The sequence below is a fragment of the Vicia villosa genome, linkage group LG7, assembly GCF_029867415.1.
Source record: "Vicia villosa cultivar HV-30 ecotype Madison, WI linkage group LG7, Vvil1.0, whole genome shotgun sequence".
Taxonomy (NCBI): domain Eukaryota; kingdom Viridiplantae; phylum Streptophyta; class Magnoliopsida; order Fabales; family Fabaceae; genus Vicia; species Vicia villosa.
The window spans coordinates 101,927,480-101,954,430 of record NC_081186.1 but is presented as its reverse complement, the minus strand read 5'-3'; the positions used below and the strand labels follow the sequence as shown (position 1 = coordinate 101,954,430).

The 26,951-nt window shown below is 36.3% G+C and overlaps 2 protein-coding genes across 2 annotated transcripts; both read right to left on the bottom strand.

Moving 5' to 3' along the window:
• Positions 1 to 14,724: 14,724 nt before the first annotated feature.
• Positions 14,725 to 16,316, bottom strand: LOC131616230 (uncharacterized). The gene has a single exon (XM_058887503.1). It carries the CDS (start codon positions 16,062 to 16,064, stop codon positions 15,153 to 15,155), a length of 912 nt encoding a protein of 303 aa, XP_058743486.1. The 5' UTR covers positions 16,065 to 16,316; the 3' UTR covers positions 14,725 to 15,152.
• Positions 16,317 to 17,988: 1,672 nt separating this feature from the next.
• Positions 17,989 to 18,669, bottom strand: LOC131619867 (secreted RxLR effector protein 161-like). The gene has a single exon (XM_058890910.1). The coding sequence runs from the start codon at positions 18,667 to 18,669 to the stop codon at positions 17,989 to 17,991; it is 681 nt and encodes a 226-aa protein (XP_058746893.1).
• Positions 18,670 to 26,951: the final 8,282 nt, after the last annotated feature.

Here is a 26,951-nt window from a genome sequence, read left to right as displayed (position 1 = left end):
AACGACAAAGGAATGCTCATGATTTGTTTGGCCTCCCATAGGCTGGAGATATTTTCCATTAATTCTCTATTCCAACAACCCAATTCATGAATAATGAGATCAAAGACTTTGATACCTAAGTCCACACCTTCGGGATCAATGAGACATATAAAACCATTGTTACTTGGAATCCACACTACGCCAAATTTGGCTTTTAACAACACCCCTACGAAAGCGCTTTTGCCCAAAAGCGCTGTGGTAGGTTTGGCTAAAAACAAAATTAAAAATCACGCTAGAAAAGCGCTCTTATAGGTGGGGGTAATGAAAGCGTTTTTTAAAAGCGCTCTTATAGGTTATGTTATGAAAGCGCTTTTTAAAAGCGCTCTTATAGGTAGGGTTATGAAAGCGCTTTTGAAAGCGCTCTTATAGGTGGAGGGTACGAAAGCGCTTTTAGTAATAAAGCGCTGGTATAAGGGGGGTGTATGAAAGCGCTTCTGAAAAGCGCTCTAGTAGCCCTTTTTAAATTTTCATAAAATCTAAAACACGCTATTTTATTCAGAAACCCAAATCTCCTCCGTACATCTTCTTCTTCTTCCTCGCTCACGTACTCTCTGCTTCCTCGCTCTCACTCCCTCCGACGTGGTCTCAGCCCCTCCTCCGTCCCTCCGTCGTCATCTCAACTAGCTGCCGCCGTCGTCATCTCAACTAGCTGCCGCCGTCGTCATCTCCGTCGTCATCTCAACTAGCTTCTCTCAGAATCAAAGTCTTGTGGGATTTTAGGGTTTTTCTTGGTCAAAATCAAAGTCCAGTTCTGCTTCTGTTCAGGTAAAGTCTTGAGTTGCTTTCGAAATCGATTATTGGTACGACTAGTAGTATGAGAATCAAAATTGTGAAGGATCTCGATTGAATTTATTAAGGGAATTCATTCAAAGTTTGATTTTGAAAGTGTTGAATAATGTTGTTAATTGTTTATGTTTCTAATCTGTTTAGTGAGAATTCACATCATGGTTTTGTTGTGTTGAATACAAGTTTAGTAGAAGAAAGTGATTATAATGTTATGGTTACTTAACTGATAAATTTTTAATTAGTCAAATTTATGTTAATGAAATGGACAGTTAGAGCTACGCTGCAGTAGTGTTTAATTATTATGTTTAAGTAATGCCTATAGAGAGAAAGTGTGATTTGCTCTCTCATGGCTAGAAGATAGTTAGGAAAATAAACTAATAGTAACCGTGTTTTAAGATCATATGAAACACACAAGTTGTATTGTAATTTGAATCATAGGAGTATGTCGATCAATTCTCTTGGGTCCTGTTTAAGTTTGTTTATATGTCGACTCTTAAGACTATTCTCGGTCGACTTCACAATTACTCAATTAATCAATGATGCTTACAAATTTCTCGTTAGACATTAATGCTGCCCCGTTATGAAAATACATGCTAAATTGTTGTTTTCTCATGAGATATAATTGCTCCACCTTGATTTCTCCATTTGTATGACTCGACTATGATTTGTGGTCGTTTTCACGACGTTGTTTTGACATGCGTAGTTGCTGCCCCGGTTTCTAAGTAGTTGTTAAACTTTGATTTACCTTGCGGTACTATGTATCTAGAATTGCTATAACATCTGGGTGATGATTATTTTTCAGGGGATATTAAAGATTTTTTAAAAGAATATCACTAGAGACATCAGATTAGCTTACGGTGTGTGTGTGATTCCAGAAGTTTCTGAATTTCTCTAAAGGTAATTAGTTATTCTTTTGCTAATATAAAAATGTATGTCAAAATAATATTATGAAAGCAAACAAAAATGAGTAACATAGGAGAAGTCAATTGTAATATCAATTTAGTGTCTCTCAACCAGTTTTTTGGTTTGTGGACTTATATTACCTTGAAATAAGGTAATGTCTTCTTTAAGAAATCGGGTATTCTGATTAGGTATTCTGATTAGGTATTCTATTATGATGATAGCTATTTATTATCTTGACAGAATTCCTTAGTACCTGATAGAGAAACCAAGAAGCATTTGTTTAGCTTAATTAAGTCATGGATAAGACATGGATGAGATCAAACCGATTGTCGAAAGAGTACGAGAAAGGGGTATGGAAATTCGTTGAGTTTGCGGTTGCGCACTCCGAAGACCCGCTTCGAATGCCGTGTCCTTGCTTGGGTTGCTGTTATGGGGATAAGGTTGACGGGAAACAGTTGGGATCCCATTTACTACGGTTTGGAATTGATAGAAGTTATACATATTGGACAATGCATGGTGAGAAAAGTAACGGGAATGCTGGGTCGAGTTATAATAGGAAGTATGCTTCAAACGACGATTGCACAGACACATACGATTGCGATCGAGTCGAAGAGATTGCAGAAGCGCTTGAAGAAGATCTTGCAGATTGTCCCAAAATGTTTGAGAGGTTGGTAAGCGATGCAGAGAAACCGTTGTATGATGGTTGTTCAAAATTCACAAGATTGTCTGCGGTGTTAAAGTTGTACAACTTAAAGGCGGACAATGGATGGTCGGATAAAAGTTTCACAGAGTTATTAGCCCTTATGAAAGATATGCTACCAGAGGATAATGTTCTTCCCAATCGAACGTATGAAGCCAAAAAGATGTTGTCCTCTATTGGCATGAGCTATGATAAGATACATGCATGTCCAAACGATTGCGTTTTGTTTCGAAACGAGTATGCAGCGTTGAATGAGTGTCCTAAATGTGGTGCCCCTCGATATAAGAAAAAGTTGTCTCCTGCTAAAGTCTTATGGTATTTTCCTATAATTCCGAGATTTAGACGCATGTACCGTAGTGAGACCGATTCAAGACACTTGACTTGGCATGCAGATGAAAGAATTATTGATGGAAAGTTGCGACATCCGGCAGACTCACCACAATGGATGAAAGTTGATACTGATTATCCTGAATTTGGAAAAGAAGCAAGAAACCTTCGGTTGTCATTGTCTACTGATGGAATGAACCCGCATGGTATTCAAAGTATCTCGCATAGCACATGGCCTGTGATTCTTATGATCTATAACCTACCTCCGTGGCTATGTATGAAGCGTAAGTACATGATGTTATCAATGCTAATTTCTGGGCCTAAACAACCAGGGAATGACATAGACGTATACTTGGCACCGTTAATCGAAGATTTAAAGTTTTTGTGGGACAACGGTGTGGAGGTTTACGATGGGTATAGGAAGGAAAGTTTCAACTTGAGGGCGATGTTGTTTGGAACAATTAATGATTTTCCAGCATACGGAAATCTATCTGGGTACAGCAATAAAGGTCAAAAGGCGTGTCCCATTTGTGAAGATGAAACCGATACGACACGATTGGATCTTTGTCAGAAGAATGTCTTTCTCGGCCATCGTAGATTCTTAAATTCTAATCATCACTACCGTGGGTGGAGAAAAGCATTCAACGGAAAGGCCGAACATGGTACAGCCCCGCCTTTTTTGTCAGGTGATCAAATTTTTGAAAAGGTGAAAGATGTGAGCACTCAGTTTGGCAAGCCTTTTGCACATTCACTTGTCAAGGGTGGGTGGAAGAAGAAGTCCATTTTTTTTGAACTTCCATATTGGAAGTCGTTGTACGTAAGACATTTCCTGGATGTTATGCATATTGAAAAAAATGTATTTGACAGCGTCATAGGTACGTTACTCAATATACAAGGAAAGTCTAAGGATGGCCTTAACATAAGGAAGGACATGGTAAACATGGGGATGAGAACTGAATTGGGACCCGTGACGAAAGGAAGACGAACATATCTGCCACCTGCTGTTTACACTCTATCTAGAAAGGAGAAGAAAACATTGTGTAAGTTCCTCAGTGAAGTTAAAGTTCCAGAAGGCTACTCTTCAGATATTAGAAGACTTGTGTCCATGAAAGATCTAAAGTTAAAGAGTTTGAAGACGCATGATTGTCATGTTATAATGGAACAATTTTTACCAATAGGTATACGTTCTATTCTGCCAGAAAAAGTAAGAAGCGCAATAACTAAGCTGTGTTTCTTCTTCAGGTCAATTTGCAGTAAGGTGGTCGATCCCGCGATCTTACCAACATTGCAAAAAGAGATAGTTGTTACTTTATGTGATCTTGAAATGTATTTTCCTCCCTCGTTTTTTGACATAATGGTTCATCTAGTCGTTCATCTTGTGAAAGAGACACAATTGTGCGGACCAACTTATATGAGATGGATGTACCCTGCTGAACGTTATATGAAAATATTAAAAGGGTACGTGAAAAACAGAAGTCGACCGGAGGGTTGTATTGCCGAACGATACGTTGTTGAAGAAGCGGTTGAGTTTTGTACTGAATATCTGTCAAATGTTCAATCAATTGGACTCCCCAAATCTCATATTGTCGAAAAAAAAGAAGGAAAAAGGCTAATTGGAAATAAAGTTGTGACAGTATCAATGGTCGAACGGGATCAAGCGCACTTGTATGTTCTGCACAATGAGATTGAGGTTGAGCCCTATGTTGAAATGCACAAGGTTGTTCTCCGAGATTTAAATCCAAATAGAAATGAGAACTGGATAGTACGAGAGCACAATCGAAGTTTCATACCGTGGTTTAGGGATCATATTTATTCAAAGTATCGTTCAGATCCTGCTTCAGTAACAGAAAGGTTAAGATGTTTAGCCTATGGTCCAACTGTAGTTGTGCTTTCTTATAGCGCATACGCTATTAATGGATACACATTTTATACCAAAGAACAGGATGATAAAAGTACTATGCAAAATAGTGGTGTTACCTTGGTAGCTAAAGCAATGCACATATCAAGTGCGAATGACTTAAATCCGAAATTTGCAAATTTGTCATATTTTGGGGTTATCGAGCGCATTTTGGTGTTTGATTACGCGAAGTTTCAGATTCCTGTATTTGGTTACAAGTGGGTTGAAAATAATAGTGGCATACGAATGGATAAGTCAGGATTTTTGCAAGTGGATCTCAATAGGGTAGGGTACAAAGATGAGCCTTTCATTTTAGCCTCTCAAGCTAAACAAGTGTTCTATGTCAATGATCCGACAAGTACGAAATGGTCTATAGTGCTTTTATCTAACAAAATAGTAGATGAAAACATTGAAGATCAAGGTGATATTGGTGTTGGCATTGAATCTTGTACAAGAAACGATCAAAATGAGAATGAATCTTGTACTAGAAATGATCATAATGAGGGTATTTGGATCAATCCAACCGTCCGCGTTGTTAAGAGACGCGTAGAACACAATCCTACCAAGAAAAGAAAGAGACGTTAGTGATAAAGGTAATAGTATACATATTCCGACTAATTTGTTTTATTCAATTTGTACCGATTGTTTTAATCAATAGTATAGTACTTATTCAATTTTGGTGCATATTCTCGTTTTGTACATAACTTTTGAACCATGTATCCGTTTGTCGACTTCTTTACATGTAACTATACTATTTTGACGATTCCGGAGCTGCTCATGCACTTATCTTTACATTTCGGGACTGTTTTTTTATCGGTTTTGCTTCTGCCAGTAATCAAAAGTCGGGCTTAGGGTCTGAATTTCGGAAAACCGACTTTATTTTTGAGTCCGTGGGGACGTTTTACCATAGCCATGTAAATTTCGTTCAATTCCGACAACTTTCTTTTTTGACGCTTATTTTGATTTGTACCGATTTCGTTTCCGATACACTTGTACATGCATGGTTTGACTTCCATTTGACTTGTATAGATTGTTAGCTTATAAATAGTGTACTAATGTGCTTTAGTTTGTTTGATACAGGTTAAATGGCTCCGGATAGAGATGCTCCACCTGAAAACTCACAAGAAAACTCACAAGAAAGAGATGCCCAAGAAAGAGATGCTCCAGATACAAATGCTCCACCTGATACTGAAGCAAAAGAAGTTGCACGAGGCATCACTATTATGAAGGGAATCGTTCGACATAGGGACCAAGGATTAGTATACCCTTTGGATTGGAATTCTGATAAACAAGCAGTTGGTCCTAATTCTGCAAAGTTGACAAGCTATATTGGTACGCTTGTTCGTATGCATATTCCGGTCTCCACACCTAAATGGACTCTGAAAAGCAAACCGTTGGAAGAGAAAAAAGACGCGATTTGGAAGGAGCTTCAGGTATATATCATATATGGTTAATTGTTGTTATTATCTTGACGATAAATTGTTTAAATTACATATACTAACACACTATGCGTATGTTTTTTTTGCAGAGGACTTTTGAGATACCAGATGATCGTAAACGCTACATACTTAGTTTGGCCGGCAAAAGATATAGAGGGTGGAAAGCCTTTTTGACAAACACCTATCTTAAGGATAAAGATGGAAACTTTCTTGAAGAGGCACCGGGACGGCCAAAAAAGTATGAGATCTTCATTGGTGAAAATGATTGGGCTGAGTTTGTAAATCAAAGAGATGAAGCTTTTCGGAAAAGGAGTGCCGTGAATAGTGCGAAAGCATCCAAACCCGCGTATCCATACAAAAAAGGGCGTATGGGATATGCACGCTTGGAGGATAAACTTGTAAGTAAATAGAAATTGTTTTAATTAATTGTATAAATGTGTTTTATTTGACGATTTTATCATTTGTGTCAATGTATAGTTAGAGGAGACTAAAAGTGAGGAAACCTCACTTCCTGTACATGTGTTGTGGAGGGAAGCTCGTGTGGGCAAGAATCAAGTTGTCGATCCCGAAGTTCAGAGAGTTTTTACTGAATGTGTAAGTATAATACTGTGTCTTTAATTAAATCAAATGTTTTTTAATATATAAATGATTTTTTAATGTAAATGAATTACAGGAGACCTTGTCGCAATCGGCATCCACCGGTGAGGGGAGCGTACTTAGTAGAGCACTAGATGCTCCTGAGTATCCCGGTCGGGTGAGGGGTAAGGGTCATGGTGTGACTCCAACCTCTTTTTACAAGAGTCCTAGGAGAAGAAATCCTTCAAATGAAGAAGTGTTGCAAAAGTTGGCGGAATTGCAAGCACAAGTCTCTGAATTGCAAAGAGATAAAGAGGCGTATATGAGAGAAAAGCGCAACACTTCATCGGTGAAAGAAACTAGTGATAAGGCTAGTATCAACTATCAAAGGAAATTTCTCGAGGTAATTACAATTTTTTTTCCTTTTAAATTGTTCTATTTTATTAATGATAATGACTTTATATTTACTATTGGTTTAGGGCATTTCATCTTGCCAACTATACTTATCGGAACCGAGTTATCGACTAGTTGGCAAGGGAAAAGTGCACAACACTTTGGGAGATTTACTTCACCATAGACCGCTCCCGGATGGACACCTGAAGGTATCGGTGGATGTTGTAGTAGATCATGATGCGGTGCTACCGGTACCTGACATGGTCTCAGAGACGACATTGCTGCGAGATGCAATAGGATCATTTGTTGCATGGCCCTCGGAGCTCATTACCATTAGTGATGAGGTATATTGAAAACGATTATGAATCATTTAGTTTTCGAATGTCAATTCTAAACCGTTTATTAATTATTTTGTACATTTTAATTTTAGACTGCTCCTATAAAATCCACAGTTAAGGGTAAAGGGATTTTACAGGAGGAGGAGTCCGTTGCATCACTAAAAGAGGTACATTTAAAGTGTTAATAATTAATCTGAATCTAAATATGCATGATTTTATATTTTACCTAACTTATATGATTTTTAGGTATCCGCTCGGGAGTCACAACAAGTGACGCAGCAAGTTCGTACCGTACCACCCACTGGTCCTCCGAAGCCAGCGGGAAAAAAAGGCGGTGCTTTTGTGCCTCGGTACCGGTCGACGCTCGCAACAATGGTTGATATGTCCGATTTGAAGGATGGTGCTTTACGTGAAATCGTTATGGATGAGAGTGTCTTCGGTATTGAATTCAAGTCACTTATTACACTTGATGACTTGGAGGAGATTTTTAAGCATGATCAACTAGGCGTCAATAACATGCACTCATACATGCGGTAATATTCCCTCATCCGATATATTATTTAATTAGTCCCGCAATATAATTTATTTACACATTTCAATGAAAATAATCTAATGTTTATTATGTTTTTATTTAAGGTTGTTGTATGACAGAGTGTTGCGCGGGACTCCGTTGTCTAACAGATTCCGTTTCGTGTCTTCCGCCCACTGCAGCGGAATGGCAATTGCTTCGGAACGGGAATCAGTTAGACAGCGATTAGTCGATAGATTCATGTCCACCGGCAATACAGAATGTCTGCATCTTTGGGCGTATAATACCCGACCAGTAGGGTTAGTTTCTCATTCTTTGTTCATCTAATCTCTGTTTCTTTTGTGTATAGCAAAATTTTCATATAACCTATTGTTTTTATTTATAGAGCACACTGGTTGCTGCTTGCTATCAACCCTATAAGGAAAGTCGTGTATTATCTGAATTCGGTAAATGGTGAATGGACCAATTATCCGGCCATGAAGGACATCGTTGATTTGTAAGTGGGATCGTTCTAAATATATAATCGTGTATATTTATATATATATTTACTTATTTGTGGGATTGATCTAAACATATGCTTTTATATATTTGTTAATTAGATCAATACAAGTGTTCCGAAGTCAACGGGACGCACAGGTATCCCGAACTAAATCTAGCAACATTACTTGGATCCAAGTGCAGGTACATTATTTTTCACAATGTTGCTTATAATATATTTATGCTACTTGATAAAACAATGCACAACTATAGAATCTTATTTGTTTTTCTATGTAGTGTCCGCAACAGCGAAACAGTTACGATTGCGGATACTTTGTATTGAGGTTTATGAAAGAAATCCTTCAGGCAAATCAATTAGAGATTCCGCTCACGGTATGAATTTATAACTTAAGATAATTTCATATAACTTATTACATTTAACTAAATGTATCATTCATATTTTGTTTTTGTTTTGTAGTACCTTGACGAATTCCGTGCCGCTTCATACCCGAAACTTAAGTTGGAAGAAATAAAAGAGGATTTGAATCATTTTTATATTAAGCGCTTTTTCATGTAGGATTTGTGTCGATTTACTTACAATTTTATATAATATTATTGATGTTGTAATATATGATGTATATATATAATTTTGGATATTATTTTGGTATATATATTGTCTTACTGATGGCTGAAATAATATCGTCGAAAATAAATTACAGGTCAAAAATAAATTACAGGTCGAAAATATTACAGGTCGACTGGGAGGATTAAATTACAGGCTGCACATTAAAAAACCTCACCAACCTACTAAAGCGCTTCTTAGTAAAAGCGCTGCCAAAGATTAATAAAAAACAATTAAAAAAAAAACGCAACATACGAAAGCGCTTTTGGAAAAGCGCTCTTATAGGGTGGGCTTTAAGAGCGGTTTTTCCTAAAAAGCGCTCTTAAAGGCCAACCTATAAGAGCGCTTTTCCAAAAGCGCTTTCGTATGTTGTTTTTTTTTTTTTAACTCTCACAGGGAGGGCTATAAGAGCGCTTTTCTGGAAAAAGCGCTCTTAAAGGGGTGCCTACGAGAGCGCTTTTTCCAGGAAAGCGCTCTTATAGGGGGCCTACGAGAGCGCTTTTTCCAGAAAAGCGCTCTTATAGGGGGGACCTACCAGAGCGCTTTCAGAATCGCTTTTGTAGGCTGCGCCAGCGCAGCCTTTAACAGCGCTTTTAAGCGCTTTAAAAGCCCAAAAAAAGCGCTTTCAAAGCCCCAGCCCGTTGTAGTGCCAATTGTCCTTCCACACTCAAACCTTCGACCCATCGTCAATTCTCCACCTAGTCCATTCCATCACCAAATCCTTTGGAGCAAAAATACTCCTCCAAGCGTAGCTTGGTTTTGCCTCGAGTATATTGCAGTTAGAAAAATATCTACTCTTCCATACTCTCCCTTACAGAGATCCTTCATCGCTTTGGAGCCTCCATAAATGCTTCCTCGAAAGACTCAAATTAAAGTCCCAATCCCCCTAAAACGAATTCCACCCAAACACTTTGCTTTCGCCACATTTTCCCAACTCAACCACTGGATCTTCCTTTCTCCATCCTTTGCACTCCACCAAAATCTAGCTAGAATCCTCTCTATTTCATGACACACTTCAGCTAGAATTTTGTAACAATTCATAATATGAGAAGGAATAGCCTGCACCGCAGCTTTATGGAGAACTTCTGTCCCAGCTCTTGAGAGGAAAATTTCTATCTAACCTTTGAAATTCTTCCAAATGCGTTCCATCACAAGCAAAAACACCTCCTCCTTCTGTTAGCTGGAGATTTCGATTGAAGAAAATGTTCTTTGAAGAAATTAGAGTTCAAACAAGAATGGTTTCTGATGGCTATTCACGAGAATAAAAATGGCTCCTGATGGCCAGGTTCGAGGATGTCATTTAAAGTTGAGATGAAGATGATTGAAATCGAAGCTGAATCGAGATAGGTTGTCTTCAGGACTTAAGCGTTTTTTCGAAATACAAAGAGTACTGAAACTTGGTGTATTTCGCGGCATTCTCATTAGAGATCACGTTGCCACGTATCGAAAGAGAATTCAGGCGGGAGGATTTGAATTTCGAAACACTCTGTATAACCGAACGAGGATTAGAAACGTATGAATGTGAAGCAACGTGGCATTTCATTAGCGTAGGACCGTTAGGGTCGAATTAGTATAAATAAGGGTCTTAGTATCAGAATACGGTGTGTTTATTTTGTACAAATCACTCACAAAATTACTCAAGTATCAAGTGTTAAGAGAAAGAGTTCGCTGAGAAATGTACGTATGACACCAACACCACTTTAAATACATTTGTATTTTTCTTTATTCAAGTATCTTTCTAATTTCTTCATCTTTCGTTTAGTTTTCATTCGAAGCCCTTTTTCATTCTATTATTTTACATTCTTGGACTTTACATTCCTGTATTTTACATTTCTGTAATTTACATTTCTTTTACATTTTTGTCAAAGTTATATTTACGTATATGACAAGTTTACTTCGCATGATTAGTCACACGATCATATCATAAACAAAGTTTCGAAGCAAAAGCCAACAAATATGAACCAAATTATATCAAAAGACAATTGTTTGACTATGTCCTACGATCAATCTAGTCGATCCTGCGAGTAACCAAAGTATAAACTATAGTTTGGAAGACTAGCGATTGTTTACCGGAAATCACCGTAAACACCTTTTTGGATCTTCCAATCACAATTGGAAAGCCCAATAACCTCGAATGAGATACACCAGTCTTTATACCCATTCTATTACGGATCATTTGTTTGACTTCTTCCTGCATATTTTGAATGAATGAGGCTTCCGACTTGTCAAAGTTAGTCATCTGGCCCGAAGCTCTCTTATATCTGGAAAGGATCTCAAGAATTTACTCATGTTCCTTTAGATTAGCTCTTGAGAACGAAAGATTGTCATCCGCAAAGAACAAAAGAGAAATACATAAAGCTCTTATAGCAACACGAATTCCATGAATGGTTTGGTTACCGACAACTTCCTTGATAAAAAAAAAATATCTGCACAAATAACAAACAGGTAAGGGGATAAAGGATATCCTTGGAAGAGTCCTCTCTCTGGAATAAAAGAGTTACTAGGGCACCCATTTAACAGGATTAGGAACGACACCCTAGAGATGCAAGTATAGATCAACTTCAAAAAATTCTCCGAAAAACCCATAGATTCAAGAATTAATCCCTACAATAAAACTCCACTTTCATCTATCATATGATTTTGCCATATCCAACTTAAGAGCTATAACACCTTTTTTACCCCTGATATTACTCTTTATCTGATGAAAATAATCCATCTTTACTAAGGCATTGTTGGTGATCAATCTCCCTTTCACAAAGGCGCTTTTCTCCTCATCAATGATTCCAAGCAGAGCTGCTTTCAGCCTATTCGCAATCGATTTGGACACAATCTTCATCACTACATTGCACTAGCTAATTGGTCTAAACTCCCTCAAAGACTTTGGGTTTTTACACTTAGGGATGAGAACAATTAAGGTTTTATTCATCTCCGTCGGTCCTGCTCACCATTAAGGACATCAAGAACCATCTTCTTCAGCCCCACACTTATTCTTTAGCTTGGCACTTTATAAACTTCACCTCGAAGTTGAAATTACAATCTAATAAGTTCTTAATTCAAGTAAAAATCAAACTAAACTCATAAGTTTCGTATTTGTTCGATTGAATTGCTTGAACCACCACATGAGAATCACTCTCAAATATGATATGATCTATTTGCATATGAATGGCTTTTTAGATAACTTATTTTTAAGCGAAAGCTCAAGCTTCAATAACGGAACATGTACCAAGATCCAAAGTTACCCCCGCAATGAGAAACCTATCATAGTTATCACAAACACACCACCCCTACTCGTAGTTCTCTTTAGATTATCAAATCGAGCATCCACATTACATTTCACCCACCCTTCTTGTAGTGGTTCCCTCCCGCGTGGATGATAAACATTCTCGCTATCCTCCAAGATATTTTGCGCTAGGAACTAATCATTCCAACTATAAAATTCTTAAAGTCCCAATTGATTTGATTCTAATTTCTCATTATTCCAAATCCAATTGTTCCTATTATTCTAAAGCACCCATAACATTGTGGCCACTCTACCTGCAGTATTCTTATCCTCCTTACTACAAATATCAAGATTTAAAGCCTTTGGTTCATTGAAACTTTGAATTATTGGAAGTATAAAAGAGCTAAGACCCATTCCAATCCAACATTGAGCACTTGCTTCACAACCAAAGAAAATGTGCCCATCATCTTCATATCACCATCACATAGTTGACAAACACTCGGACAAGGAACATGGTGTTGTATAAGTCTTACTCGAGCAGGGATACACTCACGAAAAATCCTCCATAACAAGTGTTTAACCTTAGGTGGAGCACGAATCCTCCAAAGACTAATGCAACCCCTTCAATACTATTGTGTACAAGTGTGAGTTGTTAGTACCACATTGCTTGAAAAAATGGAGATTGAACACTTTATAAGTGATAGGACTCATACACCTATCACCTTAAGGTTTTGAGTGAATATGTGGTGTCTCTTTCACTTGTGTGTTGCTCTTGAACCAATATGGATGCCCCCATAATGACCATTAGTGATATCAGAGCCAATGGTTCAAATAAAGGACCGACTCCTTGTATCAAAAGTCTTCCTGATAATGTGGTGGTCAGGAGGCGTGTCCCGCCACAGCGGCTGCAATGGCAATATTGGTGTAAGTGGATGAAAGAGCTTCCGCTTGAGGAGGAGCATAATGGATGAACTCACACTTAAGGGGGAGATTGTTGTGTACAAGTGTGAGTTGTTAGTCCTACATTACTAATTGGAGGTTGAGCACTTTATATGTGAGAGGACTCATACACCTATTACCTTCCCGCCACAGTGGCTGCAATGGCAATATTGGTGTAAGTGGATGAAAGAGCTTCCGCTTGAGGAGGAGCATAATGGATGAACTCACACTTAAGGGGGAGATTGTTGTGTACAAGTGTGAGTTGTTAGTCCTACATTACTAATTGGAGGTTGAGCACTTTATATGTGAGAGGACTCATACACCTATTACCTTCATATTTTGGGTGAATATGTGATATCTCTTTCACTAGTTTATTGCTCTTGACCCAATGTAGATGCCCCTCATGATGACCCAACAAAAACTACCACCCCTCTTCATCTGTTGAATACCCCTTAACAACTTGTATCTCTTCTTAACACTATAATCTCCATTACACTCCTTCTTCCACACCACACAATCCTTCGTAACATCCTCTCACAGAGGAACATCCAATATATTCTTTACAATTTTATGTATGAACATTTGTTTAATTTTATACACATCCCATTGCCTAATATTGTTTAGCATGAGATCATTAACACAAAGATTGTACACACTCTGGATTTGTGATGCACTAACCCACCCATTCTCTTCACCTCTCACGTAAGGATCGACCCATCTACGATCCTCCACCTATAACCAAGGGTTAAAACAACATGAGATTTCCACATGCTTCTCCAAATATAACTAGGATTATTTCCGATATTAACCTCAAAAAAGAAGATCGGCTTGTTTAGCCACCGTTGTCATGTTGAATGACTTAAAATCATAAAAGTCAAACTCATCTTCATTCTTAGAATCTGTCCACCTTTTCTACGACATTCATCTTATCCCTTTATTGTAGTTATCTCCCTTACTTGAACAAATTCAACATTCTCTCAATAGAGTGTGGTAGAACATAGACCATCATAATATTCTTAAAAACATTGGTTTAGAGTTATCCACTAGTGAGAAAATAAAAAATGTTGATTTCATGACCAAATTTAATGCATATGCTAAATTGATATCCATATTCACACTTCTCCTATTTTTCTTACATCGAGTAACATTTTACTTTAATTTTAAGATTTTAATTTCCTTTTATTTTAGCTAACATTTTACTTGATTTATGTGTTTCATTTGTTGAATGAAGTTTTTGGATTTTTCAATCAGACAAAGGGCCAGTTTGTTTCAGCTTTAAAAAAATGGATTTTTCCTTTGTATTTTTGAAAATAGATTTTCTAAAACCGTTTTTCAAAATATTACAAGTTTTTTTATATTCGTTTTTTCTAAAATGAAACACTTAATTTGACATCCTATAACATAAATATACATAATTGAAGACCAAAACTTAGTCAAAATCATAATTTTTTCAAAAAATTGTATTTCAAAAATGATTTTTATGAAAATCTATTTGAAATAGCTTCAAAATTAAGTAATTTTTTGAAATTTTGATATACAAATTTTTTCCCCATAAATAAATGAAATACCTAAAATCACATTTTAAGAATAACTATTCAAACAGATTTTTCATTTGAAGCTTTTATAAAAAGTTTCTTTGTAAAAAAAAATTTCGCAAAATTTGTTAACACTATAAAAATCATTTTTAAAAAAAGCCAAAACAAACGGGCCCTTTATTTAAAGTTCTGGAATGGTTCAGCATGCATGTAAATGTAATGTTCTGCTCGCTGCAGAGAATAGACGATGTAGATTTGCCACATAAAAATTAACTTTCTATAAGTTCCATCGTTTTCATTCAACGTTCTCTCAATTTAATAATGTAACTAACAGTGTATCATATTCAACCCAATCCTAATTCATCCCAAACTACAGTATTATTATAAAATTAACTAAAATATAAAATATCAACAAAATTTCAAAAATTCGCTTTATCTCGTGCGGACAAATGAAACGCTGTGCCTAGTCTCAGAAACGGCGTCGTTGAACCCAACTAACCTGCATTTAGCACCACTGAAAGAAGAAACAACCCCTGGAACCGGATTTCCCTGAACCGGGTTCGTGGTTCTACGATACGGTCCAAACCACTTATTTTGCATGTACCGGTTCTTTCTCCAAGGAGGTATCGATAACCCTCTACTCCTTAAACACAATTTCACAGCACCACACAAGGCCAAAACGATGCGTTTCAGCTCCTCCGATGTTCCAACGAAAATTGCAGGAACATAACTCATAATCTCTGTGTAACGACTCGTCGGCCGTGCGATTTCAAATTGTCCGGCGAAACCAAGCTCAACGAAGTACCTACTCTGCCACGTGGACGATCCAGATCGCACCACGTCGATAAACTCGTGGCTGCCGGCGGTTATTCCGCCGGAGGATTCCCACCGTGTCTTACAAATCGCAGCATTGTATCCCTTCTCACGCAAAAACGACATCACGTTTCGATTGAAAACAGAAAAGCTTTGTTCCTTCAGAAAAGCGAATTTCACAGCCGCTTCAGAAACATGCACGCGAAGCGTGTTCAGGTAAGAATCTGCATGAGCATTTTCAGCGCTTAAGAGCAGATCCTCGACCGAGTCCAAGCATTCAGTAACCGAGTCAACTCGCTCTGACTCAAAATCGTTCTCCGCTGAGTCACGCTGGTTTTCTTCATCTTCCTCGAGGAAATCATGTACGAGCTCAGACAGAGACGGTGAAGAAGTGAATTCTCCGTCACCAGAACCGGAATGCTCGCTTCCGCTACTGACGCCACTCAGTCGCCGGAAATTACCGCCGACGAGTCGAGCTTTGGCTTCATCGTCGAACGGATCGGTGACTCGTTTCTTTCTAGCAAAATTCATCTCTGTAACTTAAACCGTTTCAAAGAGTTAAAAATTCGAGTTATGTTTTTTTTGTTTGTAAAAGTAACTGTGAGGGTTTGATTATATATAGATGATAAGAATAATGGGAATTGTGCAGAGAATATTCGAGGAAAATATTAAGTTTAAACTCGTAATAGTTTATGCGATTTTTATTCAATTTGTTGGGAATTAAAAATTTGACTAAGATAAAGTATTAAAGAAGGATATACTATATAGGTTCGAAATGTGAGATTAGAATTTACAAGTACTAACGTTATATAGATGCTTTGGCATATTCATTTTCTTTTTCTTTAAAAATAAATATATAATAATTTTCTTATTTGGATTTTGCCATGGGTTTGTGACACGTGAGATTGTGATTTCCACACGTGTGTATAAGGGAGAGGTTAGCTTGCACGAGATTGGCGCGTGGGTGGAATACGACAATTGTGAGATAGTTATTGGATAAGTGAAAGGTGGGGTCGTTTTGGAGGATAGGTGTTGCCGTTTAGTGGTCGTGGAGGGTCGTTTGTGGGTAAATGTTAGCATTGTGAATAATTATTTTGGGAGGGCCAGGTCTAAAGAAATTGCTTTACTTGTTGATGATAGATTATAGTTAATTAATTTTAGATAAGGATAAGTTTGATGATAGATTGATGAGTGTTTTAACAGGGATATCCTATATGGATTAGGATCGTTGAATGGTAGTTTTATTTATTCATAAGTTTTGGATATTATGCTAGTAGGGTATAAACGTCAAGAGGTTAAATAAAATGTTAGGAGTTTACAAAAATTTAAAAAGTTAGGTGAATTTGGCAAGCAATGGATAATGCAAATAATCCAATGAATTCATGTTTTTTTTTTATACAAGCCAGTGAATTCATGTTGACTGTTAACTTTACACTACATTTTGCAAGCTCAAACTTTTTAATATGTTTAGTTAAAAAAGCTTTTTATTATGCTACAAATAAATAATAAGTATTTTAAAACAATTAAATAATGTGTATTTTTATTTTTATTTGAGGTTACAATTGGTCCCATAGTGTCAATTATTGTGATTTGAATGCCAACAATGCACCCACTTTTTTCTCTATGGATAGGATTAAGATGTTGACACCATTTGACCAATTGAATTGAATTAGACTTTCTGATAAATTAAAGTTTAAATGTTAGCTGAAAATTATGTTTGTATTTAATAAAGTATATGTAAGTTTCAATTTGCTTGAGTGAAGAGAGCATATGTGAACAACAAAAAGATGTTGACATTATTTGTAATAGTAAAATAAAATAAACATGTTGGCACTATGTCGACATGGTGGATTGTTATTTCAATTTGCTATTGCCATGCTATATGCAGTGAATGGATTTCTTTTTCTCACACGATGCTACCGAAATTCCAAAATTTTATAAACTAAAATAATAGATAAATAATTCAGAATTTCAAATAACTCTAGATAGAAAATGAGTTTTGTTTATTGAGAGATAAAGAATAAATTAAATGAAAAGAAAATGCCATTAGCTTAAAGAAATAAAGAATAATAAATGGAAGGAAAAAAAAAAAGGAAAAAACAAGCAACTTTTTTTTTGTTATAGATAAAAATACGATATATTCTAAAAAAAATTGATACACAAAAAGGTGGAGGACTAAACTCTTCGCTATATCTTTTAATGTAGGCTTCACGAAAATGCATCCACACATCTTGATTATCATTGTATTATAATGGATGTTAATAATTTGTATACTGAACTTATGCTTTTGTTGCAGCAGAATCAAAATGACACTAGTTTGATTTTGAGATTTTTGTTAGTGCATGAGACACCTTTAGTGAGGAGAGAAAGAGAGAATAACAAAGAAAATAAGGATTATATTATTCACTTGAATTATACAAATAAGGATACAACTTATGACTATTTATATTCAGCCTTAATTCACCTTCTCCCTTAAGAAGTAAAATCTAGATTCACCTCGATTCACCTTCTCCCTTAAGAAGTAAAATCTAGCTTCGACATGCTTACTCCTTCCATGCAAAACTGGATTCTTCACCAGATTTATGGCGGACATGTTGTCGATTTGTAACACAGACGATTTCTTCACTTCGACTTCCATTTCTTCAAGTAGAGTTCTGATCCAAATTGCTCGACATGCAACATAAGATCCTGCTATATATTCAGCTTCACATGAAGACAATGCCACCACAGGTTGCTTCTTCAAACACCATGAGATTGGGGCACCAAACACTTGAAAGAAATATCCAGTTGTGCTTCTTCGATCTTCCTTATCTCCACACCAATCAACATCTGAAAAATAATTTACTATTGCTTCTTTTCCTCCAGATTCTTGTCGAAATAGTATTCCACAATTTATTGATCCTTTCAAATATATTAGGATTCTTCTTGCAGCCTTCATATGTAACACCCTTGGTTCACTCATATATCTGCTTACTAATTCGACAGCGAAACCTATATCAGGTCGACTGTTGCACACATACCTCAGAGATCCAATAATTTGTTTGAACAAAGTTGCATTGACTTTGTCTTCCTCTCCATGCTTCTCCAACTTCACATTTGGTTCGATGAGTGAAGAGGCAGGATTCCAATCTTTCATTCGGAATCTCTTGAGAATCTCTTTGATATACTTTCTTTGATGTCACACCATACCTTGCTTCGACACTTGAAATTCCATACCTGGGAAATAAGACAATTTTCTCAAATCTGACATTTCAAATTCTTTCATCATCAGCTCTTTGAACGTCGATAAGTTCTTCAAGCTATTTCCAGTTACTAACAAGTCATCAATATAACACCCCAATTCTACCCCGAGCATTTATGCAGAAATTATAATGCAAGAAATCAGAGTATTTAAAAATTTCAAACAACACATTGGAGTATCACATATTAACTTAAAACTTAAGCTTGTATTTTATTCAATAATGATATATAGCATTCGAATTAACAGTCAACTATCAACTTATCTCAACTCAAACAACTTGGAAGTATAATAAGTACTTCATATTATTCAACTTTGAATCAACGGTTATAATAACAATAACTAAAAAATCAACAACCTAGAAATAACGATATAAGCAACCCCTCGAGTGCTACGTATCAGAGCGACACACCAACTGAACTCGATGGAACAACAAACTTCCACAATATACTAGAGTACTTGCCCATTTCCCTTGGTAGGGGAAACATTAGCATCAAGAGTGAGATATCAAACTATATAAATAGGATCATAATAAATCATATATTAGGTAAAGAATATAAATGAATCACCGCCTCACACAACATCAACATAAACAACACAAAGAACATCATCAATGAATAGTCATGATATAAACATATAAACATATTCGATAGGTCATCATATAAGCATTATCAACAAGTCAACACATATGCATCTTTATTATATATCAGAAATTAGGCATATTCGGTTAATCACATTCACAAATATTAATATCATTACTCTATTCATTAAATCACAAATTCACATCTTCACATAATTCCATCATTTAATAAGTCACAAAAATACAATCACTATAGTCACAAAACGTCATAATTATGAATCACATAAGACACATGAGACATGACTGATGTATATGCATGTGGTACCAATCAGAGCTTCAGCCCCCGTCACCAATTACCCAATTCAGAGGCACAAGGCATAAGTCTTCCTCACTAATTTGCCAATCCAGGTCGTCACAGAGTATGCATATGAAATGTGACTCGACAAACAAGACAATACAACATACTCATCACAATTGCATATCGTCACGAGGCATAAGCCTATATCACAATCAATTACCATCTATACAAAGTAATTCATGACACCATAATATTTCATCTTTACTTAGTCACGAAATCATCATCACAAATATATACAACATCACGTAATACAAATCATCACAAAATATCGTCATGTTTCGACACATCACCGCAATTATACAACTTCGTATATAAACAAGTCATTACATATATATATATATATATATATATATATATATATATATATATATATCCTCATGCTTCAGCATATCACAACAAACATACAACTTCGTTTATTAACAAAATCGTCACAAATATACAATTCGTATATCATCAAAATTATTACAATTATCATCACGTTTCGGCACATCGGCGCAATTACTCAACTTCACATATTAACAAAGTCATCCAAATCAAAACCACAATTTTCAATCAATTCATAAGATAATCTCAACATGCTAATTTATCAAGTAAAACGAATAAACTTCCAATTATCAATTAATTCAATTAGACATAATATTATTTATCAAGACTACATCATTGACATAACAATATATTATTCTCAACATAAATATTCAACCAAATCACAATTACGGTCAAATTCTCAAGATATCGTAATTTACCGATAAATTGAATAATTTATCCAAGTCTAAGTATATTCCAATTAATAATCCTATCATCTGAAGTTTCAATTCAATATTCTATTTCCAATCCAATTTCAAATTTACTATTTCATTTTCTATTCCAAAATCAACATTTAATATAAAGGATATTCAAATCCACACAATTTCGGTCGGTTCGTAAAATATCACAATTTCAACAAAATAACATCACGACATTAATCTACTAATTAAACTTAGCTACCACGTAAATTTTCATCAAATTCCAGACAACTAATTATACCGCTTAATTAGGCTATTTCGATCAAATGAAATTATTTTGCATTTCATTAGTTCTATAACTACTGTTACACACTTCTTACCTTACTACTTAATTATACTACATTTCATGGTTCTTTTTCCAATATAATATACTAGTATATATGATCCTTCTGCAATTCATTTCTATCTCATGTCTGATTAATTTTATATATATATATATATATATATATATATATATATATATAAGAGGGAAAGACCCAAAGGAAACAAAAGAAACTCAATCTTCAAGATTGTTAAAAAGTTTATACATATTTCCACTATCCTTATATAGGAAAAGGCAATCGAGCAGATAAAATTAAAAGTAAGAAGCAAGTGTGGATCAATGATCATATTTTATCTAGGGAAAGTAACCAAACTCAAGTACACTCAAGTGCATAGTAAGCCGCATCACACCGCTTTATACCTTTTTAGGTCACACGCTAAGAGAAAAATGATAAAATGTTTCAATGATGGAACTATATTTAATGGTCACATTCCTTATTACACTTTGGCAAAATCAAAGCAGCACGTGCCAGCCGACACCTAGACAGTCATTTCCAAGGGCCGACCACGTCTGATATCCAGAAATCCTGACAAGTCTTAGGGGTAACTCTTTCATGTTGGCCAAAGGCCTAATAACACGAGGCCCACTTAACCAATATGCTACAATGAGCCCAAGCTTTAAACACCTTCACAAAGGAATTTCAGGTACCCAATCTCTAATCTCCATTTTCACTATGATTATCTTGAATCCTAAATTGAATTGGGCGTTGGAGTGCTAACCATGCATGTACCCCCTTTTGATCCTTCGTATCAACCATTAGGAACTCCTATTCAAGACCAACATTGCTCAACGAAAATTGATTCAAAATCAATGTCTCCGGTTCAAGAAGCATTGTGATTGCAACTTCCGATCCACGATGCCTGATAAGTGCCAAAATGTACTTATTTTGTGTATGTAAATAGTGGCACTTATCAATACTTTTGTTAACACCGTTTGAATAATTCCCCATTTTGTGTATAAATACGTATACTTTGTAAATAGTTGTATTTTCATATACTTTTATACCATTTGATAGTTTTTCCTTTGTTTTTATAGGTATTCATGCTTATTGGAGCCTTGAGGAATAAAGTGTCAAAGGCACGGCTTCGATTTCGCAATTTTGGTGAAAGCCCGCTTAGCCACCGTCAAGCGGACTTCCAAAGACTCAAAATAAGGATGACCAAAATCATCATTTTGGTTTCCATTCATTCATTATTGGATAGAGCATTGAATAAGCTTTCCAACGCTTCAAACCGGGCGCAATTCGGAGTTACGGTTCTCGAGTTATGGCGAAAACAAAATCTGATTTTTAGAAGACTCCGCTAAACGGAGGAGTTCCGCTGAGAGGAGCTCCAGCGGAGCAAATCAGCGTCTGGATGCAATTTTGAGTCCGCTGAGCGGAGGGGGTCCGCTAAGCGGACCTGCTAAGACAGCAGCTCGTTAAAAGGGGCCAAAATCACATTTTTAGGTAATGGGTTGGGTATTTTTGAGTCCCAACACCATCAACTTCATTCTTAGAGTAAAATTGGCTTAGAAAACAACTTCGGAGGTTGCATAAGGATGATCAGGGGTGGATTGAGCGTCGAACGGAGTTGACAAACCGGGAGATCTTCGGTTCATTTCTCTTCTTCTTTGTGTATTTCTCTTTGGTTGGTTTTGTTTGTATATTTACTTGAATCTTATGTATATTTACCGATTATAATGTTATATTTAACTTGCTTTACAAATCTGTGTTGATGTTATCCTGGATTTTTGCTCTATGCAGGGGATTTGGGGTGCTTTAGAGATAAACTTCTTGAATCCTTATCTAGGATGATTATCTGTTAGTTTCTAAACTCTAGAGATAGATTTAGAGCTAACATTCACTGTGGGTATCTGTACTTAATGCTTTCGTGTTTGAGCGGCGCGCGAGAGATCGCCGACGCGAGAATACGGATGTTCTCGCGACTTCGCGTTAGAGATAACCTTGGTTGTGAGATGATCTCGTTTGTGCTCCAGAGATGGACGCTTATGTGAGAGATACGTGATGACATAGATGAGTATCGTAGGTTGAGTATAACGGGTTGGTAAGTGTATGTTTGTGAAGAGTGAATTTACATTCCTGATAAGTTATTTCTCTTCTAAGAATGTGTTTATTCTTTTCCTGTCTATATCTTTGTTTACTTTTTGCTCATTCAAATCCAAAGTTCGAAATCGTAGAAACTGTTGAATGGCATCTCTCCATCTTTGAGGACGATAATTCCCGGATCAATATTTCCAAATCTTTTTTCGTTGCTTGCCCTATACTGCATTCAACAAAATAGCGCCGTTGCCGGGGATGGTTGTGATTGCATCGCAATAGTTTCCGTGGTCTTGAGCTTTGTATATATCGTATATATTGTATAGTTTCACTAGTATATATATTTACTTGTACATGTTTACTTGTTTATGTTCACCATATAGTTTTACTTGTATATGTTACATACAAGTATACTTTTGTTAGTGAATGTTGGTGAAACATGTTGATCTCGGATTAGCTCTTTAATTACAAATCTTCACTTTTCAACTTGCGTATCCTGTAACACCCCGATATCCGCTGCACGCATCAACCGTGTCGGCCAACCGAGCATGTTACCGGCTTAATCAATAATCCCCCTAGGTCTGCTTATCGGCTGCCCAGGAAATATTGTTTTTGCCTCCCGCAGGAATCGAACCACGTACCTAGGGGTTAAGTACGTATTCATAGCAATTCCTGCTACCAATTGAGCTACTAGCTCAAGTGGTAGCAGGAATTGCTATGAATACGTACTTAACCCCTAGGTACGTGGTTCGATTCCTGCGGATGGCAAAAAAAATATTTCCTGGGCAGCCGATAAGCGGACCTAGGGGGGATTATTGATTAAGCTGGTAACATGCTCGGTTGACCGACACGGTTGATGCGTGCAGCGGATATCGGGGTGTTACATATCCAACATTCACTAATTTTTCTTTTTGTGTATGTTAATAGTTATATGTGTTTCATGTTTGTATATATGTGTTTGTTCATGTACATATTTGTATATGTGTGTTTTCTTTTATGTTTGTATAATCATTGTATATATTTGTACTCGTAACATTTATTGAGTGGTTGGTTAGGACACTTTCTTTAGGTCTGTGCGGTGAGACGTCACCATGGCATGACGAGAGGAGGCTACTTTCCAAACACTGAAACAATAAAGGCGTCGAGCTAATGACGTAAAACAAGCGCTTGTTGGGAAGCACCCCAACGGCTGTAAATATTGTTTATATTTCTATTTATGAGGTATTTAGGTGAAGTGGTGAGTGATTGGAACAACAGATCATGTTCTAATTTTTCTGGTTTCTGCTATGCCCGCTAAGCGGAGCAGAGCTCGCTAAGCGAGCATACTAGAATTTTGTTTTTCTGCTCTGTACCAGTGGGGTTCCCATTCCACCTGGTTCACTCATTTTTCCCACTTTCACCAAGGCTAATTAGTAGTATATATTGGTTTTGTTTTTCTAATTCTTTTATTGGTTGTTTGTACTCGAATTTTTTTTGGTGATTCGAAGAATTTTGAGGTGATTTTCCAAAGCTTGAGTGTTTCAACCTGCGGATGTATGGTAGGATATTGTTTTTGAAGTTGTATCATTCAAGGTACTCATTTATCGCTTTCTATAGCATATCATGTTTAGGAAACTTTTCATTTGTACAATTACCATGCCATTCATTCTTTTGCATTACTTGCTTGTTGATTGAATCACTTTAGTTCCCAAACCATAAATGTGAGGAAGCTTTCCATTGTTCATATATGCTGGAGGCCACAATCTTTGTTTTAACGGGATTTTATTATGCTTAATCTTTTGTTTATGTTGATTTTATGAAAGCATGAAAAGGATCAAGGCATTTTGTTTCATTTTGAGCACAACTACCAAAACCAAATAGTCAATTCACCTTGTGAATGTATGATCATTTGTTAACCTTTTTGAGCCTTTTTGTCAATGTCCATGTGGTTTTTACTAAATGCTTATCTTTGAGTGTTTAGTTCTCATTTTTGCATGGATGATTGATTCTTTATTTTCTTGAACCCTCAACCATGATTTTTGGTATGAATTTTTACCTTGCCTTAGAAGTAGGGAGTATTCACATGATGATGTGGTTGAATTCAAGTTGGGGAGAAAAATGATTATATACTTATTTGGTTGTTGCTATGAGGTTGAAAAGAAAGAAAAAAATGTGAAAAAAAAAAGAGAGAAAAAGTTTTGAAAAAGAAAAAGAAAAGAGAAGCAAATAATTGTGCTAATAAGTATTGTGATTGGTTTGAGAAACATGTGGATAAGGAAGAAGTTTAATCGATATTTTGTTGCTTAGGACTTTGGTGGATTGATCACTCCCTTAGGTTTATGCAAGTTTTTGTGTCGATTAGCCTTAGGACATATCCCTTGTTTGTTAACCAAGCCACATTACAACCTTGAAAAGCCCTTGTGATTCTTGCTTTTATATCTTCAATGTGATTTTTGGATGAATGCATAATTTAATCTTTTGTTTGCAAGATTGTTGGATGAGTGTTAACAGTCCCTCACCTCTGTGTGTTCTTCATCCATTGATGAAATTTTGCTAGGTGTGATTCATGAGATAACATGTATTGTGTTAGAATGTTTTGTATGCTTTTTGTACTTAGGATTCGTTTCGTTTACATGTTGTCGTTGTAGTATAGTGGTAAGTATTTACTTTATTTATACGTTTTTGTGTTGAGCCATACATTTGATTTTAGTTTTCAAAACTTGTTGATTCATAATTCTTTGGTTTATTACTTTTGATTCTTTGATTTATTTGACATTGTTTGAGGACAAACAAAGTTTCAGGTTGGGGAGAGTTTGATAAGTGCCAAAATGTACTTATTTTGTGTATGTGAATAGTGAAGGATAGAAAAACACTTAGAAAGGGGGGGTTTGAATAAGTGTGGCTTTAAAAACTTGACAGATAAAAATAAATTGCACAGTTATTTTTATCCTGGTTCGTTGTTAACTAAACTACTCCAGTCCACCCCCGCAGAGATGATTTACCTCAACTGAGGATTTAATCCACTAATCGCACGGATTACAATGGTTTTCCACTTAGTCAGCAACTAAGTCTTCCAGAGTCTTCTGATCACACACTGATCACTCCAGGAACAACTGCTTAGATACCCTCTAAGACTTTCTAGAGTATTCTGATCCACACGATCACTCTAGTTACAACCTGCTTAGATAACCTCTAAGACTTCCTAGAGTATTCTGATCCACACGATCACTCTAGTTCCTTACAACTTAATGTAATCAATTCTAAGAGTATTACAATTGCTTCTTAAAAGCTATAATCACAAACTGTGATATTTCTCTTAACGTTTAAGCTTAATCTCACTAATGTATTACAACAGCAATGTAGTGAGCTTTGTTGAAGATGAAGATTCTGAGCTTTTGGTTTAACAGCGTTTCAGCAAGTCTTTTTGAATAATCTTGTTCAGAGTTGTTAACCTTGCTTCTCATCAGAACTTCATATTTATAGGCGTTGGAGAAGATGACCGTTGAGTGCATTTAATGCTTTGCGTGTTCCGTACAGCATCGCATTTAATGTTATACGCTTTTGTCAACTACCTCGAGCCTTGTTCACGTTGTGTCTACTGACGTTGCCTTTAATAGCTTTTAACGTTCCTTTTGTCAGTCAGCGTAGCCTGCCACTTGTACTTCCTTCTGATATGATGTTTGTGAATACAACGTTTGAATATCATCAGAGTCAAACAGCTTGGTGCATAGCATCTTCTGATCTTCTGACCTTGAAGTGCTTCTGTGCGTGATACCATCAGAACTTCAGTGCTTCTGATCTCATGTTCTTCTGATGCTTCCATAGACCCATGTTCTGATTCTGCTTCGACCATCTTCTGATGTCTTGCCAGACCATGTTCTGATGTTGCATGCTGAACCCTTTGAGACAAAGCTTCTGAGCGCTGAATTATGCATACTCTTTATATATTTCCTGAAAAGGAAATTGCATTGGATTAGAGTACCATATTATCTTAAGCAAAATTCATATTATTGTTATCATCAAAACTAAGATAATTGATCAGAACAAATCTTGTTCTAACAATCTCCCCCTTTTTGATGATGACAAAAACATATATAAATGATATGAATTTGCGATCAGAA